This window comes from Gastrolobium bilobum, unplaced genomic scaffold (genome assembly GCF_033153095.1).
Source record: "Gastrolobium bilobum isolate Gb01-03AN ecotype WA unplaced genomic scaffold, APGP_CSIRO_Gbil_v1 utg2246, whole genome shotgun sequence".
Taxonomy (NCBI): Eukaryota; Viridiplantae; Streptophyta; class Magnoliopsida; order Fabales; family Fabaceae; genus Gastrolobium; species Gastrolobium bilobum.
The window spans coordinates 79713-100082 of NW_026895701.1; the positions used below are offsets into that span (position 1 = coordinate 79713).

Genomic DNA, 20370 nt, shown 5'->3' on the forward strand with positions numbered 1-20370 from the left:
TTGCTCAAAAATCTGCTGTTTTTGAGATGGATTATATTAAAATCTTATTGGATTGTTGTTTCTGAGTTGTTTTGTGATGAAAATCACCCAAAAATTTGCTGTTTTGAGTTTTGATGAAGCTTCCATGGCGGAACCCGATTTTAAGCAAGTCGACCCGCCAAAGGAAGAAGAAGACACTGCAACAGAGAAATCTCAAGAAATCCTACGAGTTAAAGTGAGATTGTGAGAGAAGCATCCTATATATATTTCTCACTAAGGTGGCGTTTGGTTGAAGAGAAATTTTTTGAATACTAGGAAAATGTAATTGATAGGGAAATGGTTGGAAAATGAGTTTGGTAGGAAAATGTAAAAAAAGTTGTTTGGTTAGAAAAAAAATTTCCGGACAAATTAGGTAAGATTTATAAAGTCTATGTTTGGTTTGAGATCAAATATAGATGGAAAAATAAATAGCAATTATGAAAATATCCCTCTTTTATAACAAAAGCACCACCCCATCACCAAAGTCTCCTCTGCTTCTGCTTCTCAGTTCAACGCTCGGGCCCTTGGTTCACGCCCATCATCACTACTCAATAGTTGATTGCTAAATCCGATAAGTCATAGTTAGCCTGAGAGTTGTATGAAAATTTCCCAGAAAAGTAAAGAGAAGAGGCCCCACTTGTGAGGACCAACTCACACTGAAATGTAACAAAGTTTCTTGGCTTTAATAAGATAGAAAAGAAAGGTTTCTAGACGAGCAAAGTTAAATACTACAGAGATAGGAGAAAGAGAGAGTCCATTTTTTTTAAGCAAATGGGAAGAGACCCCAAAAAGAGATTGTTTCCTTGGTCGACGGCAAAGCCCCGGACATATAATATCGGAGGGTATTGTGGTCTCATATGTTGTGGGCCCTACGTGATTTAGCTGGGTTTCTTTAAAAAACCACCTTCTAAAATGGATTCTAAACAGTGTGGAAGCATAGGAAAATGGCACAAAAATGAAAATGGTAGGCATCAACCTTGCCTCGGTATTCATCCAATTCACTCTCAACCAAATGCATGCTTTGAGGAATGCCAACTTCATTTACATGGGGTTATTTCAAAATCCACCCAACCAAACACCACCTAAAAAAATCTCACGAAATTCACACCAATAGAAAATTCATTAAAATCGTTAAATTTTTGAATACCACGAGATTATTTTTTCTTTGTTTAAAATCCTAATTGAATATCAACGAATTTAGACGGACTATAAAATAATCTTTTAAAATCTTAATCGAATACCACATGATTTTTTTTTCAATCCTTTAAAATTTTAATTGAATGCCAATAGATTTTTTTGTCCAAAACCAATCCACCCATTAATAATTTTTTAATATAAATTTTTAAATAAAATAATCAACCTTTAAAACGATAAATATTTTTAAAAACAAATTAAATCCAAAAAAAAACATTTAAACCGATGAGCGTGTGAGGCATATAGAGCGAGTAGGCACTAAACCGCTAAACGCGCGTTGGATAAGAAGGAAGTGAATAATGTTCGCGAGGGTGTCACAACGTGAAACATGTTCTCTTCTTCTCTTCTTGGTCTTTTCATTTTCGTATTCTCCCTTTAAATAACTGACTATATTATTTATGATTTAGCACTTCTCTTTCTTCGTCTTCCATTCCATCACTCCCATTAAAAATCAATAATAATTAGCCTTCACCGTTGTTATCACATTCTTCACTCTCGAAGAAACAACAACAATAACAATGGCGTCGACACGAGTAGATCTTGACGGCAACCCCATCAAGCCAATCACAATCTGCATGATCGGCGCCGGCGGGTTCATCGGTTCCCATCTCTGCGAGAAGCTCATGTCGGAGACACCACACAAGGTTCTCGCCTTGGATGTCTACAACGACAAGATCAAGCACCTCTTGGAACCCGACACGCTCCCTTGGGCTGGTCGCATCCACTTCCACCGCCTCAACATTAAACACGATTCCAGGCTCGAGGGTCTCATCAAGATGGCAGATCTGGTAACCCCAATAACCCAAAATTTTAAATTTCCTATTATTATTTTTTCGAATTATGGGTTTCTTGGATATGTGCTCAAAGTAAAGTCTCTGTTTCAGACCATAAATCTGGCTGCAATATGCACTCCAGCGGATTACAACACGCGCCCCCTTGACACCATTTACAGCAATTTCATTGATGCGCTCCCCGTGGTACGTGTTCTTGTGTTTCTGTTGAATTTAAATGTGAATCAAGATTCAAGCTCGAATCTTTATGAGTATTGTTCTGTTGGGGTGGTGGAATTGATTGAAGGGGATGTGTGATTTGATGTGTTTTCTTTTTTTTCTTTTTTTCTTTTCAGGTGAAGTACTGTTCGGAAAATAACAAGCGGCTTATTCATTTCTCTACTTGTGAAGTGTATGGGAAAACGATTGGAAGTTTTCTCCCCAAAGATAGTCCTCTTCGTCAGGTAACCTTTCACTATCCTAATCTTTGCTATTTCTTTTTTAATCGTTTTCTTTGGATTGAGATATTCCAGATCTGTGCTTCGTGATTTATTTGTTTTGCGTTTGCATGATTGGGAAAATGTCGGTGGTAGTCCCATCCCACTGAGTTCTATCAAGTAACAAAACTTTGTGGTTTTTTTCCGTTCTGTTTAGGTTGTGATACCTTCTCTTATCGTATGATGTTGACTTTGCACATTTTCCACTTGTATTTGGCTTGTTAGTTACAGGAGATTGATATATTGTGAAGTGTCATAAGTTATCCATATATTCTTCCTCGGTTTGTTAGCTTATCCATATTGACATTTTTCAATCAATTGTCCCAATCTGGTTTTTTTGTCTCTGTATCTTCTGTTTTTGTATTGGGAGCTATGGTTGGTTGTTTCTTTCTTGTAATGAGCTGAGCTGTATTGTTACCAATGTTGTGTCAGGATCCTGCATACTATGTTCTTAAAGAAGATGAGTCTCCATGCATTTTTGGTTCAATCGAAAAGCAGAGATGGTCCTATGCCTGTGCAAAGCAGTTGATTGAGAGGCTGATTTATGGTTTGCTGATTTTTTATTTTGTTTATTTTTGGTATAAACTTTTTTTCTTTTTTAAATCTTTACTTGTCTCACTGACATGTGATGATTGACAGCTGAGGGTGCTGAAAATGGCATGGAGTTCACAATTGTGAGGCCTTTTAACTGGATTGGACCTCGAATGGATTTCATTCCTGGCATTGATGGTCCAAGTGAGGGCGTTCCTCGGGTTCTTGCATGCTTTAGCAATGTCAGTTACTCTTCGATTTAGCTTCTGTTGAAGTTTGTAGATATTTTAGCCAAATTTTCCCGTAGTTATAAATTTTCTCTTTATACCTTTACTGCAGAATCTTCTAAGAGGAGAGCCCCTCAAGCTTGTGGACGGTGGCCAATCCCAGAGAACCTTTATTTACATAAAAGATGCTATTGAAGCTGTCTTATTGATGATTGTAGGTTCTCATATCCAATCTTTAATGTGGACTATTTGTTTTATAAATACAGGTCATGTGATTGTTGTAGAAGTTCATCTTAAATTATTCATTATTGTCGGCTGGTCCACTGAATGTTGTGACCTGTTAACAGGAAAATCCTGCCAGGGCCAATAGCCATATCTTCAATGTAGGTAACCCAAACAATGAGGTTACAGTTAGACAGCTTGCTGAAATGATGACTCAGGTGAAATGATTAATTTTGTATCATTTGGCTCTAATGTTAGAATATAATCATGTTGTTTAGGGGATTCAAGAGTTGTTGTTATTCGATTATCCAGGTTTACTCAAAGGTGAGTGGAGAGCAACCTCCTGAAACACCTACAATTGATGTGAGCTCGAAAGAATTTTATGGGGAAGGATATGATGATAGTGACAAGAGAATTCCTGACATGACCATAATAAACAGGCAACTTGGTAGGTTTCCTCATTCATTCACCCTATTTGAACTTTGAGATTATATGTTACTTTACTTTTACCTGTTAACGGGGTTATTGCCTCTTTCAGGATGGAATCCTAAGACCTCGCTTTGGGATCTGCTTGAATCCACTCTGACCTATCAGCACAGGACATATGCTGAAGCCATTAAGAAAGTCCTTGCAAAACCCGTTGCAAGTTAAGCCTATGATGGTGATGGTGATGGTGATGTGGATGTGCTACCTTTGAGAAGGGTATTTTTGCCTAAGTTCTCTGGTCATCGAGGACCTTACATATATTTTTACTGGTTGATTTTATATACATGATAAATTTTCCTCGTTTTGGTTTCTGTACCAAAAGGTAAATAGCCCAAATGCCTTAATCTGTGATGCTGCTATGTAATTTTAATGTAGAGCTTTGCGCTACTAAAACATGTGGAGGCATTTTATATAAGAGGAAAGGTGGTTTTTGTTTCTTCTTTTTTTTCTTCATGTTTTAGAGGTCTGTCGGTCATTGCTGGCATATGTCTTTCCAGCTCAGTTGTAAGTTGTAACATTCTGTTTGACACTCAGAAGCCATGTGTTCTAAATTATTTGTCATTAATTTATTTTATGAATCACTTTTTATTCTTGTTAGCTCCAATTTCCCCCTTGCATGGTTGGTATCTATCCATCAAATATTTTATTAGGAAAGGATGCTGAATTATATTCGGTTCACATTCTAATTCCTTGGGTGGGTTTGAAAGGAGAGGCTTCCCATTTTGTGAAAAGGATGAATTGTTTTCTTTGGGATTTCCAAGAGATTTAAATCCTTCCCAGGCATAAGGTTAATCTCATTCTTCTTCAATAGGTTTTCGGTTCACATTATAGGAAATGCTTACATGGTATCTTTAGTTTGTATTAGTTGTTCTTATTTTGTTTTGTGGTTTATATATTGTTTTAAGGCGTTTTTTATTTCATTATTATTTAAATATAACAATCAAATTATTTTTTCATTATCAATTATATTACAACAATAACTAAAGTCTCTTTCTTTCTTCTTTTTTTTTGGAAAGATTTTAGGCCGGAGGTGATTGATCGGGGCAGGTTATATTTATAAATTTTTTTTTTAGAAACTACACTATGTAGGACCGGTTTTACATTAATCACACAGTGTACGATCGATCTTACATTAGTGTAATTGTAAAAAAAATTTGTAAACGGATACTGTTTCAAAATTAAATTAGTTTAATCACGTGTAAACAAAATTCAAATACGTATTCAGAGTAGTCTGAGTTCCATTTTCAGCTCCGTTAAAAATACGATATTCAAATCATTTCGGTGAGTCGGTGGTGAACTTTCCAAATTAACCAAGTTTAGGATAGTGTGCCAGAATTATACCTACGTGGTTGAACAAGTATAACCTAGTTATATAAATATTGTTCTTTTGGCCTTTTTGGACACAAATGCAGTTCTGACGACACAGTATCTAAAGAACATTCTCGTCTTTTATGTATTTTTATAGAGAGGCCTTTTTAGTCTTTTTCAATACGGACATTTATGCCAAAATGTTTTATAGAATCATAACAGAACCATAAAAGCCGTTACTATTGTATTACATATCATTGACACTGGTGTTAAGAAATTTCTATTTCTTAATTAGAGGTTTCGAGTTCGAGTCTAAGAATAAATTAAATAATTTTGAAAGATGAATCGATTAAGGAGACTAAAAAAAAATCGTTATCATTGTAAACAATTATATCATCCAATAATTGTCCCGTTTATTGTCCTGCACTCAAAAGTTTTGGCTAAAGCTATAACACAATCCGTAGGGCTCTGGTGTGCCGGGTAACTGACCTGTGAAAGAGATTAAAAGATACACATAACTGAATTTATCAAATAATCGATTAATTTGGTCCAAACCACCTGTTAAATTGAAATAACTCTTTATCTATTAATTTACGTGTTTGGTGATAAGGCTGCACTTATTAAATCATAATAATATAGTTATATCGACATTATGCATACAAATTACATACATGTGATTTTTGTTAGCTTCATTCTTTGCTCATTGATCGGTTTAGTGTACCGGTAAAGGAAATGTGCAAATATAATTTGTGCAATTTTTTTATTTTATTTTTAAAAAGAGTGCTATCATGTAGCAAGGTGCACTAATAATAAACTTGCACAATTATTTAATTTAAAAAACATTAAAAAGCTGAATATGGGATATGATGATGTTTTTTTTTTTTTTTTTTTTTGGAGTTACCAACCCTAATTATCTCTTTGAGACGAGTTGGCTCCCTCCGGTATCCCCACGAGCTTCGACTCTTTGAGCCGGCTATGGGACTAATCCGGAGTGCGGGGGAACAATGATAGCTAAAGGTTTAGCCCCCTCCCCAAGAATGCATTCAGCGAGAATCGAACATATATCCAACCCCACTAACTCAGCGCCAAGTTACCAACTGAGCTGCACCCATTGGGGAGGGGCTGAATATGGGATATGATGATGTTTTATTTAACTTAATTGATTATGTTAATTAGATAATTAAATCTAATCAGTATGTGATGGATATTTGAGATATCATGATTGATTTAGATTGATTAATTTTGATATTTAAAGTATTTGTTTTGATTAATCAAACTTAAAATTATTTCTGTAAAAGTAACAAATTTAGACTTAATACCAAGAGTTTAATTAATTAAAATAATTATTTTAAATATCAAAGTTAATCAATCATGATAATATATTTTAATGCCAATCACATATTAATTATACTTAATCATCTCCTTATTATAATCAATTAAATAAAATATCATCATATATGTATATATATTCAGCTAATTAATCTTTTCAAATTAAATAATTGTGTAAGTTTATTTAGTTGCACAAGTTAAATTTGCACACCCCATGTAACATCCCGGGCGCTGACGAGGGCGGGAAGTGATCGTCGGTGCGCAAGGGCACGTACAAGGAGCGGCTCCTGACAGGCTTCTAAGGACGGGGTACATGAATGAATCGAATCAACACCTGAAAGAGAGGGATTCCAGAGACTGTGCTGGTATGGGACGGTACAGTTGGGAATGACTTATAAGAATTAATTGGTACTACCTATACTAACAAAATGCATCTACTTTTCGGTAGCCCGGATCGGAAGAACTCCACAGTTAAGCCTGCTTGACTTGGAGCAATTCAGGGATGGGTGACCTTCTGGGAAGTTTTTCCGGGAAGTGTGCGAGTGAAGACAAAGCACGCTGAAAAGTCTCGTGTTAGTGTGTGGGGATAGTCGTTGATTCTTGCAGGTTGCCAGGCGTTACAAGTGGTATCAGAGCAGGGCCTCTCATCCAGTACGGTGTGGTTCGAGGACGAACCAGGCGGAAGCTGGTGGGCATGTAACATCCCGGGCGCTGAGGAGGGCCGGGAGTGATCTCCGGTGCGCAAGGGCACGGACAAGGAGCGACTCTTGGCAGGCTCCTAAGGACGGGGTACATGATTGAATCGAATCAACACCCGAAAGAGAGGGATTCCAGAGACTGTGCTGGTATGGGACGGTACAGTTGGGAATGGCTTATAAGAATTAATTGGTACTACCTATACTAACAGGATGCATCTACTTTTCGGTAGCCCGGATCGAAAGAACTCTACAGTTAAGCGTGCTTGACTTGGAGCAATTCAGGGATGGGTGACCTCCTGGGAAGTTTTTTCAGGAAGTGTGCGAGTGAGGACAAAGCACACTGAAAAATCTCGTGTTAGTGTGTGGGAATAGTCGTTGATTCTTGCAGGTTATCAGACGTTACACCCCATTTTCGGTTGCCACTGTCCAAGGATATTACACAAGATAAAATATTTTCACAATCCCAAGAGTAGTAATTTACGGGTAAATCAGTCTCATTATTTTGCTTTGGACATGATGTAAAAGCTCATTATCATGAAGAGGGATGACTGGTCAACACTATCTCCAACATAATTATATATGCTAATGGGTTGAACTAATTATTAAAGCAGCTTGGAAGGTATCATTTGAGCTGAATTCATATGATTAAAAACAAAAGAATAAGCAAAGTTTATGTTTTGGTTGAACTGCCAAAAAAACGCAAAGGCAAATGTTTATTCTACAGTTAGAGATTGACATATTCCAAGCACTTGTTAATAATAATAAATTACTGGTTAAAAACGGTGTATCAATTGATTATCGAATCAAGATTTTTTATTTTGGGAAAATGCTTTAATAAACTAAGCAATCTTAAATTGCAATATTTATCTAAATCCAAAGACAAGTACACAGTCAATCAATCACTTGAATTAATAATCACCACATATCATTTAAGACCCGTTCAACCTTTCAGCCACCGCGTACATTAAATAATCAATGAAATTGCCCAAAAAAGTGTACATTTTTTTATTAAAAAAAATTGATTAACACTCTATAAGTCCATATCACTTATCACTGCTTAACCTCGTAATTAGTGTTCTTCTCAGCCGGCTAAAGCCCCAGCATGTGACGTTCCACTCTGTATCATTCATTCTAGCATTATACTAAGGTTTTGTTTCCCTTTACGCTTAAGACACACACATAAACATAACATTGCTTCTTATATTATTTGACCTCAACTTTACACGACCGTTTTTGGCGTCGTGATCCGTGCACCACTTTCTGTTCCACAAAACCACTTATTTAGGTATAGTTTTGATTTTTATTAACGAATTTAAAGTTTTTAAAATTAATTTCAATAACTTTGGATGTTGATCAAAATATGTACAAAAATATGTGGAACTTATATATTTTTTTTATCTCTCTTTTTTACATGGATCTCATGTGTTTTTTTTTAATTAACTCTATTTTAATTATTTTTTTAGGTGAATTAGTTATTTTTGATATTTCTATGCTTCCAATTTTTGAGACAATTATAGGATTAATCTGAAATACGATGCGAATCAAAAATAAAAATATTTAAATCTTTTCAAAAGTGATGTGTGAGAAACTAATCAAGACGCTTTCTTTTTTACTTATTAAGTTTTTTATTATTAATTGAGCTACCACCGTTTAATGATCTTGTACATTTTTTATGTGTATTTTGACGAATTTTAAATATTCTTATTAATTGTACTATTCATACTCTTTTTTATGGTCGACTCGTCGTGGTGGAGGCATTATTTTGAAATGGGAGTGTTAATTGTGTTAAGCTGTTAAAACCCATTGTTCCATACACGACCTTATTTGACTCTGGGTCGTCTTTGTTCCGTTCTTGCTCTGTTCCTTTCTTCCTTCTTTGCCTTCTCATCATTCATTCTTCCCTTTTTCTTACTTCTTTTATTCAAATTAAAAGGGCAAAGCTTTAGGCCAAAAAAAATGTTGTTGGGTTGGTAGAAAGAGTAAGAGGGGAAAAGAGGGTCTTTGCTTCATGGCTCAAGCTGGGAAGCTTTCTGGGTTTCGTCGAGAAGGCAATGACTGGTATTCCCTTTCTCTAAAGTTTTTATTTTGAAGTTCTAAACTTCAAAATTCAATTCTATCTCTGCTTTATGATACCGGAATTTATTTGATTTCCACGGTTTTGGTAGGTTTTGCAATGCTGAATTGCCCAGCGATATAAGTGTTTCTATCCAGGATGTTACTTTCCATCTTCATAAGGTACATGGCTTCCTTTCCAAAATTTTCTTCCTTTCACTAATGTATTGATAGATATATCTGGTGCTTTGAGCTGCAGCATGAGGTGTTCACTTTGCCAAGAACATCCGCAACTTATCATCTTGGGAGTTGGGACTTTTTCCTATTTGATTTGGATTAGCTTACTTTTTTTTGCCCCTCATGCTCTGTATGGTTTTCTTTGAACTTTGATCTAAACCAATTGATATGCTTCTGATAAGACTCATACTAGAGATAGAGCCTTTTGCAAAGATCACAGCTTTCACGATATAGACCCTTTAGCCTTATTGTTTGTTTATTTTTTAGGCTTAAATTGAAATACCTGCAGTTTAAGTTGAGAAGAGGAAGGGAAAATTTTATTTTAATGATGGATTGTTTCTAAGATCATTTGGTATTATTTAACATGATTGCTATGGATGTCTGCTTAAATAGTATTGGTTCTTGTTGGGTGTACACCTCAAGTGGTGCAGATTGGTAACTAACTAACTAACTAATTACGAATGGAAATTCTAATACAGATCAAACTGTCCAGTAGGTGAAAGAGCTAAATATTTGTCTAGTTTTCCAAATGTGTCATCTATGCTAACCACAACAAGATAACTTCTAACATGATTAATTACATGATATGCCATTTCCTACTCAAGTAGTTTTCCAGGCCCTCCCATTAGGATTGAGACAGAAGTAAGTGTTTTGAGATGTTGGACAAAGTTCATATGACAGTCAGTTTGTTATTTTTTTTTGGTTCCACTATGCGTAAATTGCGGAGAGCTAGGATAATATAAGCCTTGTTTATGGTAGTCATACTGTTGTTTGATATGAAAAATTACGAGTTGTACTGTTGCACTGGAGTTTGAGCTAGATATGCTATGTTAATGCAGTTCCCTCTTGTATCAAAATGTGGAAAAATTTCTCGAGCACATGAAGAGTCCAAGAATACCTATGCGAAAACTCTGACTATGGTGCTGGAAGAATTCCCTGGTGGTCCTGACACTTTCTTAATTGTTGCCAAATTCTGTTATGGGTTTCGTGTAGAACTGACAGCCAGAAATGTAGTATTGGTCTCCTGTGCTGCAGATTATCTTGAAATGACAGATGAATTTGGAGAAGGTAACTTGTTGTCAAAATCAGCGAGTTTTCTCCATAAAAATGTACTGCACAACTGGAAAGATTGTATTTTGACTCTTCAAAGTTCTGAGCCTGTTCTACCAAGAGCTGAAAAGCTTCATTTAGTTGGCAAGTGTTTGAATGCCCTATCTATGATGGTTTGTACGGATCCAAGCTTTTTTGGATGGCCCATGATGATGTATGGGAGTTTACAGAGCCCTGGTGGAAGCATTCTATGGAATGGTATAAATACTGGTGCCAGAATCCGAAGCTCAGAATCTGACTGGTGGTTCGAAGACGTTTCATATTTGAGTGTGAGTTTGTTTGAGAGGCTTATTAAGACAATGCAAGTGAGAGGTGTAAGATCTGAAAACCTGGCAGGTGCCATAATGTACTATTCTAGAAAGTACTTACCGGGGCTTGATCGCTGGCCGGGTGGACAAGGTGGCAAAACCAGAACAATTGCAAGTTTGAGCTTGACGCCTGCTGCTGTTGATCAGAGGATTCTGTTGGAAAGCATTGAGAAACTTCTTCCTGAAAAAAAGGGAAAATCCTTCTGCCGTTTTCTATTGGGACTTGTTCGTGTGGCTTTGATATTGAATGTTAATCAAACATGCAAGGACTTTTTAGAGAGGAGAGTAGGGATGCAATTGGAACTGGCAACTCTAGATAGCCTTCTGATTCCTAATTATTCAGATTCTGATATACTATATAACACAGAATGTATTGAACGTATTGTCCATTATTTTATGTCTTCGGAATCAAGTATAACTGCCTTTTCTCCTTCATCACTTGACCTGCAAGCATCACCATCATCTGAATCTTTAAGGAAAGTTGCAAAGTTGATGGACAGCTATATTGCAGAAATTGCTTCTGACGTAAATTTGAAACCCAAAACGATACGCACTCTTGCAGAGGCCCTCCCCGAGTCATCAAGATCATTGCATGATGGACTTTACAGGGCACTGGACATATATTTCAAGGTTTGATTTTCTTGAGCTGCACTTTAAATAAAGGCTCCTTTGCGGTCGCAGATTGTTTGATGACTGCTTATGGTATTATGCAGGCACATCCTTGGCTCTCAGATAAAGAGAAGGAAGAACTATGCAGCATCATTGACTACCAGAAACTCTCAATCCATGCCTGTACTCATGCATCCCAAAATGATAGGTTTCCCCTCAGAGTTGTGCTTCAAGTGTTGTTCTTTGAACAGCTGCAGTTGAGAACAGCATTAGCTGGATGTCTCCATGCATTGGACAGTGAAATTGCCCCCGAAGTTCCGGTAACTGCCCCAGGTGACTTGGCCGGCGAAATTGTACAAAGGGATGGATGGGTGACTATAGCACATCAAAATCAAGTTTTAAAGGTGGATATGGAAAGGATGATGTCTAGAGTTGGAGAACTTGAAGAAGAATTTAGTAAAATAAAGCAAGAAATGAAAAGTGTGACCAAATGTCATAGTTCCCTTAGTTCTCCTCGATTAGTTGCCAGGAAAATTGGGTGTAAACTTGTTCCAAGATCTTCAGATGCTCAACCAGAATCTCTTGACCGCACTGGACCCCCACCAAGAGCATCAATTGAGCGTGCAAGTCGATCCCATCAATCTGGACACAGAAAAAGTTTTTCTTTGGTTTAAGTAATATAAAGAAATCAGAAGTTCTTCTTTTCATATACATAGCAGTGTTGTGTGGTTTTAAAATTTTTGTACGAGGAAAGGGAAGGAAAATGTTTCTTAATCCATTTCTTTTTTTTAATTTTCACAACACAAGTTTACTGTTCTGGACATTTTCTATTTCTTTCCTCTAAAGTTGGTTGTACACTTCATAGAGGCAATTTTGACACAGAACAAGCAACATCTTTCCTCTAAAGCTCATGTATTTATACATTGAATTTATTCTTCATATTTAAGTTACTGATAATGGAAGATTATTTTTTAGACTCACATTTATGAAGGTCATTATAGTTGTCGAAGAAATAATCACATTTAAGTTCTCCTGCTAAAGATGGAAAGCTGATGCACAGAGATTGGAACTCACAAATGGGTGTTCGTTACAGTTTAGAAATGTGCTACTGATCTATATAGTTGATGTTCTGGATCATCTAGAACTTATTACGTTTATAGGGTACAGCAGAACATAAATAAATTATGTTTGTGACACTAAAAATATGTTGCATGTTTTCTGTTCATGTTCCTAAAAAAGGCACCCGAAATTGTTACCGAATAAATTATATGAATGTATACTGTCTTGAATATTCTGAATGGCATTATTATAAATATTCGGGTAATGGCACTGTCATAATTATATTCATATAACCTAACAGAAGCATATGTGTAGTGCTGTTGTTCAGTGCAATGAAACAATTGCCAGCGATTTCGTGACCTAAACAGCTCAATTTTGCATTTTGCTTTGTCGTTACTGTATAATTGTGACACTATTATAATTACTTTTATAAATGATAATTGTGTATGCTTGTTGGCATGCATCTGACCTTTTTTTTCCTCGTTATCCTAGGGTTGGCAATTTGGAGTAAAATACTCGATTCTTGCAAGTATTTTAATACGTAATAGTCGTGTCGTGAGAGTTTAAAATGTTCTTCTTAAACATTCATTATATTTTAATGAAAATGTTTGTACAGTGAATATTATAATTGTGACTCAAACTGTTATGAGAATTAGATAATAAAAGACATAACCACCAATAACGTCGCTTTGGCCGAGTGGTTAAGGCGTGTGCCTGCTAAGTACATGGGGTTTCCCCGCGAGAGTTCGAATCTCTCAGGCGACGTGTCATGCTTTTTTTTCTTCCTTTTTCGGTTGGGTCTTTTGCAAAGCACGTCACTGAGGATTGTTTCGGGTAACTTTCAGCGTCTGTCAACATATTTGAATCGTGGTGGCTGAATTGAAAAAATAATAACTAATATATTTTAATTGAATTAAATTGATTTTTAATTTGGTCGGTGAAAACTTATTATTTTTAAAAGACGGTGAATGAAATTTTGTTTTGGAATATTGGATGTTATTAATAGCAAGTTTTTGTTTTAATTTTTTATTGTCTATTAATCTATTTTAACTCTTCAAGATTTTTTACCCTTGTTTTAGTTTGAAAACTTGAATTTTTCGATGATATATAATTTTATATGACTTTATTTTAATATAGTTAGTGGTTGGTAGGACTGAAATTTTAGACTTTTTAAAAAATCGAAAACTGATCTAATCCAAATCGAATAAAATTGGATTGAATTTTAAAAAAATTTAAACAGAATAAATGATCAAACCGAACAAATTGAATTAGATAATTTTTGGATCGATCCAATCCAAAGTTATAATGTGAACTTTGTCTGAAGGTCATGCTGCAAAGAAGGTCCCACTTGCTGCAATGGCCTTCACAGTAGCTGTGCGATTTTGGTAGAACATATATGATGGTATGAGAAAGGATGCTATCATGTAATCAATTATTTTTATTAGTAAATTGGTGAAAACTAAATGATATGATCAAACTATTTAAAGTTGCACTGCACAAAGATAATATTACTTAAAATTCCAAAGAGAACCATGAGAGAGCTTCTACTAAGTTCAAAGGTAAAGTACCCTTCTTGCAATGTTCCCCTTTGTTGCTCGCAGACCAACAACACTAAATGTTCATTTACATCATCCATTGGATATAGAAATTGCGCAGCAATTACTCGATTGTTTATTCAAGAGGGGCCAGTCTAGCTGTGAACACAATGCTTTAAAATTAACATGTCACCAACCAAGTACTTCAACTTTAGTTTAACATAATAATTTTAAAGAGAAAAACTGTAATTAATATAGTGTTTCAATCAGGTAAAGTTTAGTGTCTGTTTGAGATTGAATTTACGGTGCAAGCTATAAAACACAGCACGTATATATGTACACGCACTGTGCAGTTTTTTTGTTGACTTTGACCCAGGCAAGGTACCAATCTTGACTTGAAATGTTGAAATAGAGAGAACAAAATCGATCGCATTGGAAGCAAAGGAACTAGATAAACATAAAATTAATTAATTAATTAAATAATTAATGATTATCTGTATGATATTGTAATGGTAATTGGTAAATATAGGTGGTTGTTCCAGCGCTGTCTTACTTTCAAGTGTTTTTCCTCACTTCATTTTCTCTTTCTCTCTCTTTCATTTTTCACTCTCGCTCTAGATTCTCTCTGCGAAATTTCCTTACTGAATTGGAGCTGAATCTGAATCTAAGCGCGAATTGTGTTGGTGGATCTATCTTGTCCTCTGCGAATTTGGCAGGTGAAGAGCACCGGATTCCGCTCCTTCCCGGCGGCGGATCTGAGCGGAGATGGCGTTGTCCGGGATGAGAGGTCTATCGGTGTTCATCAGCGACGTTCGCAATAGCCAGAACAAAGAGCAGGAGAGACTCCGCGTCGACAAGGAGCTCGGCAACATCCGAACTCGCTTCAAAAACGACAAGGTTAGGGTTTCGCTCTTTGGTTTTCAGTGGAATTGCATCACGGAATTGGAATTTGAGTTTGTAGAGTCATCATGTGTGGTTATTCTGGCTCGAAATTGATGTAGATAGATGTTGTTAAGCATATTTTGATATGTTGAGAGTGAGTTTGACTGGCATAGAAAGTGGCTGTTTCCTGAAAAAGCATAAGAATGTGTGTTGGTATGCTGATAGGAGATAAAAGCAGTCATGATAACTTGTGTGTTGAGGTGTCTGTAAACAGATCAGCAATTTTCTCATAGTAAGGAAAATTTCAGGTGCCTGTTGAGTGTACTGTTAGGTTTATTAGTTTAATTATATCCACTTCTCATGTCACTTTGGTTGCTTAATTCAAGTTAAGATGGAATGGCAAGCATCAATTACTTAATAGTTTGAGCTTGGGTATTAATATACTTGATGTTGACTGCGAATGACTGTTTGGTGAGCCCATAACTGATTCTCTGAAAATTGGATTGAAAATTTTTATTGGTGATGCCTTGAAGTTAGTCTTCCTCTACCATTGCACTTGAGCTGCGTTGCTTCCATTGTACTAGAAGGTCAATGCTTTTTACTTTCACCGGATCCAGAAGTAGTGATAGTTGCTTTCTGGGCTAACTTCAAGTGATTGCTGATTAATAAATCCCGACTATTGTACTTATTTTGGGGCTTTCCACATGTGGCGGGATGGGATTGTGAGGTTTGATTTGGGAAACTATTAGGCATTACTGACAACTTTTATGAGTATTTTAGCATTTGCAAGTTAAGTTGCTTCTTTTTCTTATCTGCTTTTTTTTTGGTTGCAAATAAAAAAAAACTGCTCATCTATTACCCATCTTTGGCTGCTTCTTGCTGTTAATCAAAACACTTAAATGTCTTAGGCTACTTTTGGATTGATTGAAAGACATGGAATGGAGCGGAATAGAAAGAAATTACATATAGCGCTCTTTCCAGAGCTAGTCGAGAAGGGTAACCGCCTTTCTATCTTGAGAGACCGGGTCCTAAAACCCGCACCTGCCAAACGGCATATGGTAGAGAACCGTTGACTTCTGATATAGCCCATGATCTTTTTACTGATAAAATCACGTTAACCATTCCACTGGAGAATCCATTTGAATTTATCTTACATTTGGAAAAAAGTTAAAGAATATCATATAATTCTAAGAAATAAGGTTACTCAAGTTCGATTTCTAGTGGTCCGAATGAAGGGTTGTCGTTCGTGCACCTGTCCCCAATGGAAGAATGAGTGATCCGTTCCCCTGCGGATCATGGCCTTACCACTCGGTCCCCGATGGCCAGCGGGGGATTCGAGCAGCTTACGTTATTTTGCGCTGCGCGTTCCCGCTGGACTGGACACGTGTTAGCTGTAGGAAGTATGGTTCCGAAAGTGACTTCGAAATGAAATTAATTGCCATTGTTTGGATTGTTTGAAATAGGATGGAATAAAATGGAACAAGATGGAATGCATTCCATTTGATTCCATCCAATACCTCTATTTTTCTTCCCTCCCAAATCGGAAGGTATTGGATGGAACCAACTTACTATTCACTAATCCCCTTACCATTCTGTCCACTTCCCAATCAATGGAATGGAAACTTTACTTCACTCAATCTTAGAATATTCAAACAATGGTATGGTAATTTTATTCCATTCCATTCCTTCCCATTCCAACCATCATTAGATATTCAAACATAGCCGTGGCTATGATGTATATTAATTTTATCCTTTTTGGTTCTATATTTAGGGTGTGGCACCATATGAGAAAAAGAAATATGTTTGGAAAATGCTTTACATATATATACTTGGCTATGAATGTATGAATGTATTGTATTCAATTGTATAAAACTGTACAAGAGTTCTCTATTTAAAGAGGTTAAATGACCTAATGGGCTAAGCCCAAATAACCTTCTAGAATAATAAACTAATAATAATAAAACTAATATTATTTCTAACACTTCCCCTCAAGCTGGTGCGTATATATCATAAGCACCCAGCTTGTTACACATATGATCTATTCGGGGACCTCTAAGAGCCTTGGTGAAAACATCTGCAAGTTGATCACTGGAATTGACAAATGATGTCTCGATCTCGCCTGACTGAATCTTCTCTCTAACAATCAATTTCTATATGTTTAGTCCTCTCATGAAAGACTGGGTTAGAGGATATGTGCAATGCGGCTTGATTGTCACAAATGAGTTTCATGGGCCGTTGTTCACAGAGATGTAATTCCTTAAGCAATTGCTTTAGCCAGATGAGCTCACATGTCGCATTTCCCATGGCTCGATATTCTGCCTCTGCACTTGATCTGACAACCACAGTTTGCTTCTTACTCTTCCAAGAGATCAAATTTCCTCCGAGAAGAACACAATAGCCCGAGGTGTATCGTCTGTCTAAAGGAGAACCTGCCTAGTCAGCATCTGAATAGCTAGACACTTCTGCATTCCCCTTATTAGTGTATAATAAACATCTTCTCGGTGCCTTTTTGATATATCGAAGAATCCTGATAACTGCATCCCAATGAGAGTCACAAGGAGAGTCAAGGAATTGACTTGCCACACTAACTGAAAAAGAGATGTCTGGTCTTGTCACAGTAAGATAGTTCAACTTTCCAACTAGCCGGTGGTAACGACCAGGGTCTGCCAATGGCTCCCCCTGTCCAGGTAATAACTTAATATTAGGATTCATAGGTGTATCAATGGGTTTACATCCCAACATACCAGTCTCATCTAAGATATCCAGTGCATACTTCCTCTGACAAATGGAAATGCCCTTCCTAAACTGTGCTACTTCGATTCCTAAGAAATATCGAAGTCTGCCAAGATCTTTGGTCTGAAACTGATTGAATAAGTACTTCTTTAACTGATCAATCACAGCTTGATCGCTGCCAGTAATAATGATGTCATCAACATAGACCAGGAGATAGATGCGCTAGCCAGAAGAGCTATGCCGATAGAAGACAAAATGATTCGCTTTACTTCGGGTTAAACCGAAGGATTGAATAGCGGAACTGAAGAGACTAAACCAGGCCCGAGGAGACTGCTTCAGGCCATATGAAGATTTACGAAGCTTGCATACCATGCCAGAACTCTCCCCCTGAGCAACAAAACCTGGTGGTTGCTCCATATATACTTCCTCTTGCAAGTCACCATGTAAGAATGCATTTTTGATATCAAGTTGTAGAAGAGGCCATTGATGAATGACAGCAAGTGCAAGAAATAGGCGAACAGATGCCATCTTGGCAACAGGAGAAAAAGTATCCCCATAGTCAAGACCAAATATCTGAGTGTATCCCTTGGCCACCAAACGAGCTTTGAGGCGATCAACAGTGCCATCAGGACCAACTTTGACAGTGAATACCCATCGACAACCGACAACTGACTTTTCAGGAGTAGCATGAACAAGATCCCATGTGCCACTGGAGTGAAGTGCTTGCATTTCATCAATCATTGCTTGACGCCAACCCGGATGAGAGAGTGCTTCACCTGTGGTTTTAGGAATAGAAATAGACGAAATACTAGAAACAAAAGTAAAATGTGGTGAAGAAAGTCTATCATAACTCAAGAAACTATAAAGTGGATGAGGGTTACGAGTGGATCGAATACCTTTGCGAAGGGCAATGTGAGTAATCTCTGATGGAGGATCCGGAGGGGAAGTGTCGACAGCAGCAGGCGGTGAGTCAGTAAGGGTCAAATCCGCTGGAGGCGCAGGCTGACGACGCTGATAGGTGAGAAAAAGACGGTCCACAGGGATGGAGGCAAGGGGTTGCTCCTCCGGGATAGAGTCTCCTGCAACTGGTAAAGACAAATCAAGAAAAGGAACAGGAAGAACTTGATCAACTTGTGTTATCTGAGATGGGATAGAATGAAAAGGTTGTTGATCAAGGAAAGTGACATCAGCCGAGACAATATAACGCTTGAGATCAGGAGAGTAGCAACGATACCCCTTTTGAAAACGAGTATATCCAAGGAAAATACACTTGAAGGCTTTGGATGTTAATTTATCTTTTCCTGGAGTAAGATCATGAACAAAGCAGGTACATCCAAATACATGTGGAGGTAAGAGGATAGGAAGGTGCTCTTGGAAATAAAACACTAAGTGGAACTTCGTTATTGAGTACGGAAAAGGGCATGCGATTGATGAGAAAGCAAGAGGTGATTATAGCATCTGCCCAAAAACGAAGTGGAACATTCATATGAATTAGTAGGGTACGAGCAGTTTCAACCAGATGCCGATTCTTACGTTCGGCCACTCCATTTTGTTGTGGAGTGTGTGGACAAGTGGTCTGGTGTAACGTCTCACGTTTCTCCAAAAAATTAGAAAACTCAAGAGACACATATTCTTTTGCATTATCACTGCGCAAAATTTGAATAGAAGCACCAAATTGATTATTTATCTCGGCACAAAATTTTTGATAAATTGAAAATAATTCAGAACGATTTTCCATTAAATAAACCCAAGTGCAACGAGAGAAATCATCAATAAAGGTGACAAAATACTAAAAACCCAAAACAGACATTGTTCGACTCGGACCCCAAATATCAGAATGAACAATAGTAAAAGGAGCATCAGCTCTTTTATTGACTCTATTAGCAAAGGAGGAGCGAGTGTGCTTTCCTTGCTGACAAGAATGACAATTTAAAGACTTAAGACTGGATAAAAAGGGAACCATATGCCAAAGCTTGGAGAGGCTTGGATGACCCAGATGGCTGTGAATTAGCTCAGGAGACTCTGTGAGAGAACAGGCTACTGGAGAAGGTGGTGCAATCAGATAGTAGAAACCTCGTGACTCAATGCCCGCTCCAATCGTCTTCCCCGTACCCGAATCCTGCATAGAAAAGGATTGTTTAGAGAAGGTAACAGTACATGAAAGAGAATGAATCAACTTGCTAACAGAGATTAAATTAAAAGGAATGTCAGGTATATAATAAACAGAACGCAAAGTTAAAAGGGGAGTTGGATTGTCTTCCCCAATTCCACGAGCAAGAGCCTTAGTGCTATCAGCAAGAGTGACAGAGGGTAGGTTATTAGAATAAGAAAGTGAAGTGAAGAGATCTTTATTACCACAAAGATGATGAGTAGCACCTGAGTCTATTATCCAGGGTCCAAGAGATGATTGATAAAAACAAGCAACATGATTACCAGTGTCTTGAGTAGGATGCTGAGAAGAAACCTTCTTGAGAAGTGCCTCATAGTCGGCACTTGAAAGAGTTACTAATCCAGTAGAAGGTGGTGTAGCATCAGTTTGAACAAAGTTGGCAGTCGGTGGCTTCA

General features: G+C 37.1%; 3 protein-coding genes and 1 non-coding gene across 8 annotated transcripts in view; all 4 read left to right on the plus strand.

Moving 5' to 3' along the window:
* Nucleotides 1-1581: 1581 nt before the first annotated feature.
* On the plus strand, nucleotides 1582-4555 carry LOC133291903 (UDP-D-apiose/UDP-D-xylose synthase 2-like). Its single transcript, XM_061490262.1, has 9 exons — nucleotides 1582-2000; nucleotides 2097-2189; nucleotides 2339-2446; nucleotides 2912-3026; nucleotides 3119-3252; nucleotides 3350-3451; nucleotides 3585-3677; nucleotides 3772-3907; nucleotides 3998-4555. Exons 1-9 carry the CDS (start codon nucleotides 1731-1733, stop codon nucleotides 4108-4110), a joined length of 1164 nt encoding a protein of 387 aa, XP_061346246.1. The 5' UTR covers nucleotides 1582-1730; the 3' UTR covers nucleotides 4111-4555.
* A 4549-nt stretch (nucleotides 4556-9104) lies between these two features.
* On the plus strand, nucleotides 9105-12496 carry LOC133291975 (BTB/POZ domain-containing protein At3g44820-like). Its single transcript, XM_061490338.1, has 4 exons — nucleotides 9105-9338; nucleotides 9446-9515; nucleotides 10409-11617; nucleotides 11701-12496. Exons 1-4 carry the CDS (start codon nucleotides 9289-9291, stop codon nucleotides 12268-12270), a joined length of 1899 nt encoding a protein of 632 aa, XP_061346322.1. The 5' UTR covers nucleotides 9105-9288; the 3' UTR covers nucleotides 12271-12496.
* An 842-nt stretch (nucleotides 12497-13338) lies between these two features.
* Nucleotides 13339-13420, plus strand: TRNAS-GCU (transfer RNA serine (anticodon GCU)). Its single transcript has one exon. It is a non-coding gene; the product is annotated as a tRNA-Ser (tRNA).
* A 1315-nt stretch (nucleotides 13421-14735) lies between these two features.
* Nucleotides 14736-20370, plus strand: part of LOC133291992 (AP-2 complex subunit alpha-1-like) — a 40910-nt gene continuing 35275 nt past the window's right edge. For 4 of the 5 annotated variants that reach the window (XM_061490371.1, XM_061490380.1, XM_061490355.1 and 1 more), the window contains exon 1: nucleotides 14741-15087. In XM_061490371.1, the coding sequence (XP_061346355.1) occupies nucleotides 14956-15087 (132 nt within the window). In that variant the 5' untranslated portion in view covers nucleotides 14741-14955. Of the gene's footprint in view, nucleotides 15088-20370 lie in introns of all 5 variants that reach the window. The other variant, XR_009748854.1, reaches the window with a different exon arrangement.

Excerpts from the sequence above, each read along its gene's own strand:
- LOC133291903 (XM_061490262.1), top strand. The coding sequence starts at position 1,731 with ATGGCGTCGACACGAGTAGATCTTGACGGCAACCCCATCAAGCCAATC. Across the intron at positions 2,001-2,096 it reads TCATCAAGATGGCAGATCTG|ACCATAAATCTGGCTGCAAT; the intron begins GTAACCCCAATA and ends TCTCTGTTTCAG. Across the intron at positions 3,678-3,771 it reads TTGCTGAAATGATGACTCAG|GTTTACTCAAAGGTGAGTGG; the intron begins GTGAAATGATTA and ends TCGATTATCCAG.
- LOC133291975 (XM_061490338.1), top strand. The coding sequence starts at position 9,289 with ATGGCTCAAGCTGGGAAGCTTTCTGGGTTTCGTCGAGAAGGCAATGAC. Across the intron at positions 9,516-10,408 it reads TTACTTTCCATCTTCATAAG|TTCCCTCTTGTATCAAAATG; the intron begins GTACATGGCTTC and ends ATGTTAATGCAG. Across the intron at positions 11,618-11,700 it reads CACTGGACATATATTTCAAG|GCACATCCTTGGCTCTCAGA; the intron begins GTTTGATTTTCT and ends GGTATTATGCAG.